This window comes from Diprion similis, chromosome 2 (assembly GCF_021155765.1).
Source record: "Diprion similis isolate iyDipSimi1 chromosome 2, iyDipSimi1.1, whole genome shotgun sequence".
In the NCBI taxonomy this organism is placed as follows: Eukaryota; Metazoa; Arthropoda; class Insecta; order Hymenoptera; family Diprionidae; genus Diprion; species Diprion similis.
The window spans coordinates 21,833,082-21,843,044 of NC_060106.1; the positions used below are offsets into that span (position 1 = coordinate 21,833,082).

The 9,963-nt window shown below is 42.0% G+C and overlaps 1 protein-coding gene across 3 annotated transcripts; it reads left to right on the forward strand.

Moving 5' to 3' along the window:
- The first annotated feature begins 1,760 nt into the window (after positions 1–1,760).
- LOC124414329 (voltage-dependent calcium channel subunit alpha-2/delta-3) lies at positions 1,761–9,832 on the forward strand. Of its 3 annotated transcripts, XM_046895333.1 has the most exons (13): positions 2,766–3,085; positions 3,223–3,304; positions 3,439–3,733; positions 3,813–4,190; positions 4,526–4,845; positions 4,941–5,201; positions 5,512–5,640; positions 7,072–7,424; positions 7,529–7,733; positions 7,809–8,532; positions 8,674–9,026; positions 9,104–9,397; positions 9,471–9,832. In XM_046895333.1, exons 1-13 carry the CDS (start codon positions 2,952–2,954, stop codon positions 9,690–9,692), a joined length of 3,750 nt encoding a protein of 1,249 aa, XP_046751289.1. In that variant the 5' UTR covers positions 2,766–2,951; the 3' UTR covers positions 9,693–9,832. The 3 variants fall into 3 exon arrangements, with proteins under 3 accessions (XP_046751291.1, XP_046751289.1, XP_046751290.1); XM_046895335.1 differs by lacking the exons at positions 2,766–3,085; positions 3,223–3,304 and adding an exon at positions 1,761–1,848; XM_046895334.1 differs by lacking the exon at positions 5,512–5,640 and having other exon boundaries at positions 2,768–3,085.
- Positions 9,833–9,963: the final 131 nt, after the last annotated feature.

Below are 9,963 nucleotides of genomic sequence, written 5' to 3' on the forward strand. Positions count from 1 at the left end.
CTGACCGTGTTGATAAAGAACGCTAACTTCCTTCAAGATTTCATTATATTCATGCTTCAAAAAATTTTTACGTGTTTATAAATGTTGTATTGTTTAGAATTTAAAAAAATTCTGCAATATAGTTAATTCTCCTACTTAAACCAGTTACTTAAAGATTGCCACTTACACATTGTATATAAAAAATAAAGTCAACATCGTCGAATTGCGATTAGTGAATAAGTAAAATGGCATTTCGTATGGTATATTTGCGAACTATAGTATACTAGACAACGTTGTAGCTATCAAAAGCAAATACGTAACACATTACGGAAAATTTAAGCAGTATAAGCAGTGATTAAAACGAATACTCGTAGCTAATTTCGTTAAAAACTCGATGCTTACAGATTTCGTCAAGTACGTTTAACCTGAACAGACTCATTCTTTTCCGTTGCTTCTCAGCCCTGCCTAAAATTTATACCAAATGCTTTCCAAGCAATCCTTATGTGATATTATCATCATCCGTATATGTATAGTGCATGCGTGAAATAGATTAAACTTTGTCGAAGCAACAGGGTTGAGATCGTAGAATATAAGCTGTGCAGTGTTAAAATAGCCGAGGACAATGTTCTAATTGCCGCATGCCTTACGCTCGATACTTGTGAGTCTGTATATCTATGGATACGCAAATTTAGCATTCCGTACTAGTGTATGCATGCATTATATAGCTGTATACAGTGCGTGTATTGGCGAAATCCAATTTATATTTGAGTGGTCTTGGTAAGATTTGATATCAAAGACTCTGGGAGTAAACTTAGTTTTTAAAAATTGGCTCTAATTATTTATTTTATCGTAATTTTCATAGATCACTGAAAAAAGTAATATTCAGATTAAAAAAAATTGTTTTTTTTTAATATTTATAGCTTAAACGAAAAAATTTTTAAAACAATACTACACAGTTCCATAAAAAGAAAGAATTTTGGTGTTTGAAAACGTAGAATTTACGAATAAAATCATGATTATAGCAAAAATCATCTTCCCCCCTTACATTATTACAATAACATAAAAACTATAGGCAGTCTGATATAATAATCATTTTATTCGTAAATTCTATGTTCTCAGACAGGAAAATTAATGGTATAATCTCAGCTGTGTTATATTTTGGCACCGTATGCGGTTAAAACGACGTTATCTTATCAGCGATCGCGTTCGCGCCACTTTCCTCTCGCGGTGTAAAGCGAACGACGACGATGATTCAAACAGTACATTGCGTTACCCGTTAAAAAGGAGGATATAGTGACGGAAAGATCCGTAAAGAAAGCGGTCAAGTTTGATGGAGGAAAAAGGAAAAAAGAAAAATATGACAGACGGACGTATACACATGAAAATCTAACGTTAGGCGAAATTTAAACCGTTGAAAATGTTGGTGTAGGAAAAAAAAGCCGCGGTTATACTATGGAGGAAAAAATCTCTCATTACTCGGCGTTGTATTTTCGTCTTGATTGTTTTCTTTGCTGGATCGAGAGCTCAACTGCGACGTGAATCCGGCACTGAGATGGAAAAGCAGCCGCCTGGTCAGCATAATTTTGCCACCGAGATACCGAGCTCCAGAAAAGCATTTCAGTATATCTTACGATTCTCTCCCGATCTTCTTACATTATACATACATGGGTGCATGTATATATAAGATTATTAACTACCAGGTCTATGTTTTATACATTTTTTCCTTCTTCTTTCTACTTCCCTGATTGGCAAAGAAGAGAGGGAGTGAGAAGAACTACTGCACGAGGTACATTATGATGTGGGGAAGACCGGATTTGTTTGGATTTCTGTAAAAATTACGCGTGTATGAATCGAGTCGGCTTAAAGTCTGGGAGTAGGTATAAATATTAATTTCATATCTATTCACTTAGTGGGTAAATAATCTGGGTCGTTTGCTGTTTCGGTAACATGCTACCAGTATTGAAACGTGACCATTCAACCCACCCGGTGTGTAAAATATGACTTGCAAATACGATTACAAAATACCAGGATACAATGTTTTGCATTATCATTACAGATGTATTTTCTCTATGGTAATGGCGAACGCAAATATGCTGACTGGTATAATAGAAACCGGGCGAAATAATAGCGCGTGACCTTTTCTATCAGACTTGAAGATTTCTGCGAACGTGAACTGAATTATCATTCAGTGACAAGCTAACTGCTTCACGGCTTCTTCAATCGGTCTCCAATATCTAGTTGGGACTCGCAAGGTTCTTTGCAGAAAAAAAATCGTACCACTTAATATGACGTCTGCTTGATTAACGTTCCACTAGAAATTTCTATACACTTGTTAAACCATATGCGATGTGAATTTCCGACCGCTATCACCGGTTCCCAATGACACGGATCCTTGAAAAATGAATGTCTGTGTGGAATTGAAAAATAAAAACGTTTACAAAGGATGTATGCATATGTCCCGATTTACATCTAACACATGTATGTAAAGTAAACGCATATTTACGATCGAATGGCGTTGTAACGACAGCCTGGTTTTTTGAAAAATATGATTATGAAATAAATAGCGAAGGAGGATTCAACGGCACGTAATATGGATCCACTGCGTGGACGATGGAAAATATCAAGTTGGCTTTTTCAAATGTGACGTAGATGTCACCTCGAGAGAGACGCAGTTAGTCCTCAAGATGTGCGAAGAGTTACCGACTCGGAGGTACGCGACGAGTTTGGTTTTATAAATATACGTGGTTCTACGTATTTCGGAGTGGTGAGCCGGCCGGCGCCCGTTCACAGCGCTCCGGTGTACCAAAAATAATCAGATCTCAAGTCTGGGCGAAACAGTTGAGCCAGCGTGTCGCGAAGCCGTTTTTCAGATAAGGAAAAATATGCCTGATCTGTAATCCGTGGCTGTTAAACGACGCCCCTAGTCGGGCTGAAGTTTTCGATCCAATTTATAGGGTAGAAAAAAAACGTTGATGCGTAAAACAATCGTGAAAACTTTTAGTGCCTCGACTATGTCCCACAACGAGCACCTCGTCGTATGCAGGTTCTCCATAATATTCATCATTCTACTTGTACCTGGTGTCAGCGTCGCTCAAAATGCCAAAACGTGAGTGTTCCATGTGCATGGTTCGTTCGTGCAGATAAGGAAATGAAGTTATCGAAGACAACTGCGGTACCAGTTGACCAGAGGTCAATGACACGAGTGTCAATATGTTCTTATTCTTATTCTTTTTTCCGTTATAGTGTTGAACAGTGGGCGGAAAGAATCGGTTCGGAACTATGGCGACTTGCGAATGCTACGGCACGCCCGGATGATTTAAAGAATGTAAGCCACACGATTTTATACGATAACATCTTATGGTTTAAAAAATTTGCACAGCAACCGAATCGGCTGGTTAGGTCATGTTTAACGTATTTGTACTGTACGCAAAGATTCACACCATGATGATCGATTTTTAGCAATACGTGAAGCAAAATGCCCGAATCGAGGAGAAATCGGGAATGGAGATGGTCAAGTCAATTTCAGAGAGCGTTGGACGTATGTTAAGTCGAAAGATGGACGCGGTCCGCTGCATCCTGGAGACGGCCGAAAGATCGGCTGTGCTATACAACGCAAGCGCACTTCCTCAGAGGATCGGTCTTACCAACGAGACAATACGTAATATGAACATGTCCTACATCTCGGGAAAATACAGTTCCGTCAATAATGTGTCTGTCCAGTTGCCAGAATCCCTCATCAACACATCTGCCATGTACCAGTAAGAATTATACAGTTTCAGAAACTCACGAGAGAATGGCGGAAAATTTGTACAAGTACTGATCCCATATCTTTCACAGTCCGATGAACCTCACTGCAGATTCCCACTTTCACAACATCCCCGTGAACACGCACTTCTCCTCTGTCCACGTGCCTACGAATGTGTACGATCTGGACCAGAAGGTAAACGCCGCGATACAATGGTCGAAGGCCTTGAACAAAGTATTTCGACAAAACTACAGATCCGACCCAGCCCTTTCCTGGCAGTATTTCGGCTCGAGTACCGGCATGCTTCGGCTGTACCCGGCCATACAATGGCGCACAGAAGATGACAAGCCTGACCTTTACGACTGCAGGATGCGTAGCTGGTTCATCGAGTCGGCTACATGCAGCAAAGACATGGTCATCCTCATCGACGTTAGTGGTAGCATGCACGGCATGGGCTACTCGATCGGTAGGAAAGATTTTTACTAGGTGAAAATTAATCAAAATTACCGTCCAAGTAACTAATCAAAATAACATCGCCTGCCTCCCTTGATTGTACTAAATGCAGATCACGTTGTTCTGTGCAAGGTGCGTAAATGGAGGAATGCTTGAATCGGAGTTAATAAGGTCCTCGCGCTTACCGCCATTTTGGTTCCATTTGTACATAATGTAAAATGAGTCGAATAGCGGCCGCTATTTCGGACCTTTGGGGTGTGACATGTGCCACATACATGTCAACGTGAGGACCTTCCTTAAACCGCGGCTTCCATTGTCCCTCCATTTACGGATCTGGGTTTTGTGTAGCAAAGACAACGGCAGCCGAAATTTTGGGAACTCTGTCTAACAACGACTTCGTGACGATAATTGCCTATACGAACGAAACAACCGAAGTGGTGCCTTGCTTCAATGGTACCTTGGTACAAGCAACTCCTGAGAATATAGAAGTATTCAAACAAGCATTGCAGAATATAAACGCCACGAATCCAACGATCCTCAGCAAAGCATTCAACAAGGCTTTCGACCTCTTGGAGACATTTCGAACGTCCAAACAGTGTAACGCAACAAATCCATGCACCCAGGCTATTATGCTTCTTACCGATGGTGTGCCCGGAGACATTGCTGAGGTAAACCAAAATTGTCCTCAACGAAACGTAACAACAAACGTAGTATTTACTTCCATTTCTATCTATCTACGAATGTCCTCTTCGTCTTGCTGAAGGTATTTGCCGAGCGGAACAGGCTGGAGAACGGAACGTACGTGCCGGTCCGTGTTTTTACGTATCTGCTTGGCCATGACGTTACGAAGACACCGGATATCCAGTCGATGGCTTGCTCAAACAGAGGCTACTACTCTCACGTCCACACCCTTTCAGAGGTCCGGGAACAAGTGCTCAAGTACATCAATGTCATAGCGAGACCGCTCGTACTCCAGGAGCTTAATCATCCGCTCAGTTGGACTCATGCCTACGCGGACATCTCGGTATGTTTGCCACCCCTTTCATACTCTATTTTACTCTCACTTTTGATCTTCTCATCTCATCGTCCCAACGTCCGTACCAGACGGAGTTGGATATTAAGTAATGAGTTCAGATCCCAATCCGAATTTTCGATAATGTGTTCTCTCTTTTTCTGATATTCATCTTGATCCTCCTATGAAATGCAACCCCTACAGCCGGATACTTTTAGACAGATTATTGAATACAGCGATATTCGATACCTATTCCTTGTTTTGTGTACATGTGCAGATTTATTGTATATATGTATTGTGTATAAACTGTACGAACGTGTAGAATCCGGCACTAGCTACGTGGCTGGGGTTGGTAATGGAGCACCCTGAGCAAAAGTCGAGGCTCATCACGCATCTGAAAGGAAAGGAACAAGGCGTACAAATAAACGAAGATGCCATCTACATTCAGAAGGTTTTCAGCATTAAAAAATCCCTCAACACGGCTCGTTATAATTTTTGTCCGTATTGGCTCTTCTTCGTTTTATTTATTGGTTTCTCATGGCCAATTTTTTTTTTTTTTTTTTTTTCCTGTACTCACTTCCTCTTTCTTGGGTTTCATACCATTGCCTGGCAGTCGCGATATCCTTACCCCCCATAGACCGCCCTACATTATGCGTATAGACTGTAGAGTGCGGTAGCTGTGCAGTTAAATTAGAAACTTTAGCGCGTCTGCGGCATAAGTAATAATACCTATATAATATTTGTACCTGTAGTTTGCAACCAGAATCGTCCCCGCACGCAAGCACGACGACTTCTAGTCTTTTACACTTTTTATAAGATTTTCGTTGAACCTTTGTGACTTCTCCAACTTATTCCTGAATGATATACCTCTGCAATAAGACGCAGGTCCAGGACTACAACGCGATAAATTTACACACATGCACGTACGCACGTTCAACCCCTTTAATACACACACACACACACACACACACGTACACGAGTTTTTCACGTACGAGAGAGAAATCCGTTTAAATTTGACAACGGAAACTCAAAATTCTTCGACCCCATGCAATGTATGGATCCCACAATATATATCTCTGTCGTGATCGATTAAACCTTATAAATGTTGTCGTAAGCGGTTGAATCAGTGATCATTATCCGATGTGTAATGAAGGGATTCCTTGCACTGATCTCCGATCTGTTAACCACCCTGTCTTATCATTCTGTGAATCTTATTGTTCCAATTCCAACGGTCTACACGGAGATCACTGCATGCAACCTCCGTTCATTGTCACGTGTTTATACTATATTCTCATACTTCAGTCCTGTTTACATATATATATATATCGTGTCGTTTTCGTTGTTGTTGACTGTTGTTGGATGTTATTTTTGTTGTAAACTATCAAATGGAAGAATGTACACCATTCTGCCTGCCATCAGAAGTTTGAGCACACCCCCCTATGCACACACCTACGTTATCGTACTTAATCATCGTCAATAATTCAACCTCCGTCCTGTGACTGATTATGAAATTTCATCAGAACTTTGACACTTTGACACTTTGACTGATTTTATCAAGGACAATAACACTTAATGCGTCCCCTCATTGACGATTTCCTCTTATTGTAAAATTCTAGATGGTAGTTTTACCATTTTTGGTACAGCTGTAACGGTTTGTTGGGCGAGGCAATAATCTATAACCTTATTTCATTATGCTGTTGCATTACTTTCGGGTACATGTGCTCAGTTTTCTGACTAGCGGTGTTACTATACTTGTTACCTCTTCTTGCATACCTGCAATCAGGGTATGCGTTACGTATAATATTATAGATGTTGCTGCATTTATGTGCGATATTACTTTTCCGCCGATGAGGAGATTCTAAAATTCGAAACGGGGTTGTAGCCAAATCCGGAGGAGTCTAACACGTCCACTGCACTGAAGACGTCCTATCAGGAATACCGGCTGTTAACATCCGTCAGTGTCCCAGCGTTCGACCTGAAGGGCAACCGGGAAAACGAGACGAAACTTGCCAACCTTTTAGGGGTCGCCGGGACCGATGTTCCCCTGGAAGAGATAAACAAGTTGACGCTTCCTTATAAACTCGGCGTTAACGGGTACGCTTTCATAGTTTCCAACAACGGGTACGCTATCCTTCATCCTGACCTGAGACCCGCCTACAAGGGAACTCTGAAGGTAAACTACAACAGCATCGACCTCACGGAGGTGGAAGTTATCGGTGAAGATCTGGGACCCAGGTATAATAGACCGATTGTTTATCTAAGGGGGCATAAAAAGTCACAAATAATCCACTTTCTTTTTTCTTTCAATAAAATACAATAATGGTAATCGATTGACTTAGAATACCCGGAAAGGAGGTGCTGGAGCTGAGAGAAGCTCTGGTCAACCATAAAAATGGTACTTTGGAAAATGTCACGGTGAAGTTTCATTACGACGACTACAGGAGGGTCACCTTCGAGAAACGAAACTACTTTTATGAAGCCCTACCAGGAACACCCTTCGGCCTGGCCATCGCACTTCCGGAATATGGTACCAAATGGATCAATGTAAGCCGTTTACCAATCATGCAAATAGCACTCACAAAAGTTTCTTTGAGCCTTGTGTCATTCTTTAAAAACCAGGTTGGTGAAGAGATAAAGAAGAACTGGATTATGGAGAAAAAAATCATGGACTATTTCCGCGGTGATCGTTGGCGAATTCATCCCGGCTGGGTCTACTGCCGTTTTCACTATCTTGAAGGACATGAGTTTGATCGACCCGAAGACGAGCTGAGGTTCTTTCTTGAAGCTCTTGATGAACCCGATACCTGGGAATGGCACGAACAGTACGAGGCCAGTCCAGGTGCCAATAATACAGACGAGAAGATAGATGATGAAGACGATGATGTAACTGTCGAAACTGACTATACGACTGATGATGGCGACTTCATGAACCCAAACGAAGAACAGATGCCAGAAAATGGTACTGAGAACGCTTGCAATCGGAAGACTCTTGACGATGACGATTATTACTGCAACAAGGAATTAATGGAACTTCTTGTTTTCGACGCGAAAGCGACAAACGTCAGTTTCACAGGAAAATTCGTCTTTTCAAATGAGACAGAACGGCAATTGGCCGCCATCTACGGAGTCTTTCTGCGATTTGTCGCAACCCAGAGTGGACTCACGCGTTGGCAAGACGTTGGAGACTCTCCTGATGTAGAAAATGATTCATGGTTTTGGAACCAGGAAGAAAAAAATGTTAAACCCGAGTTTGGCGACCTCCATCGACGAGCGGTAAATGAACCATGGTATAAGGGAGCCATTTTTCAGCACAACGTTGATCCCGAAAGTATCTCGGTGACAGGTAATTCATAGAAATATACTTCTACGTTTACGGTTGTACGAAAACCCATTCTACAACGTTTTATTCTGTAATATGATTTATAAATATTTTTAAAACACTTCTGACGACCGAGTGTGAATATTTTGATCGGTTTTTTCCTAGTTCCAACTACTCAAGGAGCAGCCGCCATCGTGACTGTGGCACAAGCGATATTCCCCAAAGATGGAGCCCAAAAGGCTCCTGCGGCCGTTATCGGATTGCAAATGCCGATGGAGTCTTTATACGCGAGGTTTCAGGACCTGACTCATGACCATACGGATTCAAACTTTTCCTGTTCTAATGCAGAGACCGATTGCTACCTGATAGACCAGAACGGCTACGTCGTAGTTTCTGACTTGAACGAAACTGGGATATTCTTTGGGACCGTTCAGGGTGGCGTTATGAATTCCATGATTTACCAAGGCGTGTACAAGCGCGTAGTGTTCTACGATTATCAAGGGCTTTGTTCCTATCCTGTAAGTTCGCGACTGCATAAGCTCGAACCACACCTTTGATGGTTTTCAATATACTAACTGCTCTGTCGACATTCCAGACATACAAGGGTGCCGCTAATTTCCTCAAGACTCCATTTCACCATTTGTCACAACTCGTCATCTGGCTCATTGCTCGCCTGATGTGGCTAACTTCGCAGATCGTCGAGTTTCCGTTGGCTTGGGCTAAGAAAGATATGAACGAAGACGCCCCAGAGCCGCCTGATCCGCCCGAACTGGTTACCGAATACTACGCTTGTGACGAAAAAAGGACCCTCTACATTTTGCAGCCGGAAGTCACAGAACATTTGAGCAACGTCTCGACCTACCCGTCGCGACCATTTTATGCTGAAAAGGTCTGCACTTGCACCACCTCTGTTCTCACTCCGTTCGTGGCCCCTTGATTTCATCGACTGCTACTGATTTTAGGTCCCTTCTACCAACCTCGTGCTTGTCGTCGTCAATGCTTCGTACACGTCGCTTTACGACCGCATTGAAATACTTCCGACGGAGATGCGACCAGAGTCTTACCCCAATGGCCAGGAATTCCCCTGCCACAAACTGAATCTCACACACCTAGGGAGACGTGGACTTGAAGGATGTTACGCGGAAGATCCTGCGGAGGATGAAATTAAAGACTGTGGCTCTTGATCCTGATAATTACCAATTTCTGCCTACCGTGGTCAACAATTTTACTAAGGGGTTTCATGGTATTTTTTTTTTACCCTTTTGCTAGGTATCGATACTCATTGTCAGTATTTGTATGAAAATCAATAAATACTCCAATTATTGATTTGTGCACTCTGTACAGATTGTTTCACTCTTTTCTTATCATCCTCGGTTCGTTTGGATTCCAATTTTTCTGCGAAGTCGCGAACTTGGAAAATAAAAAGAATAAAGAAACAACAAAACACCAAATAGG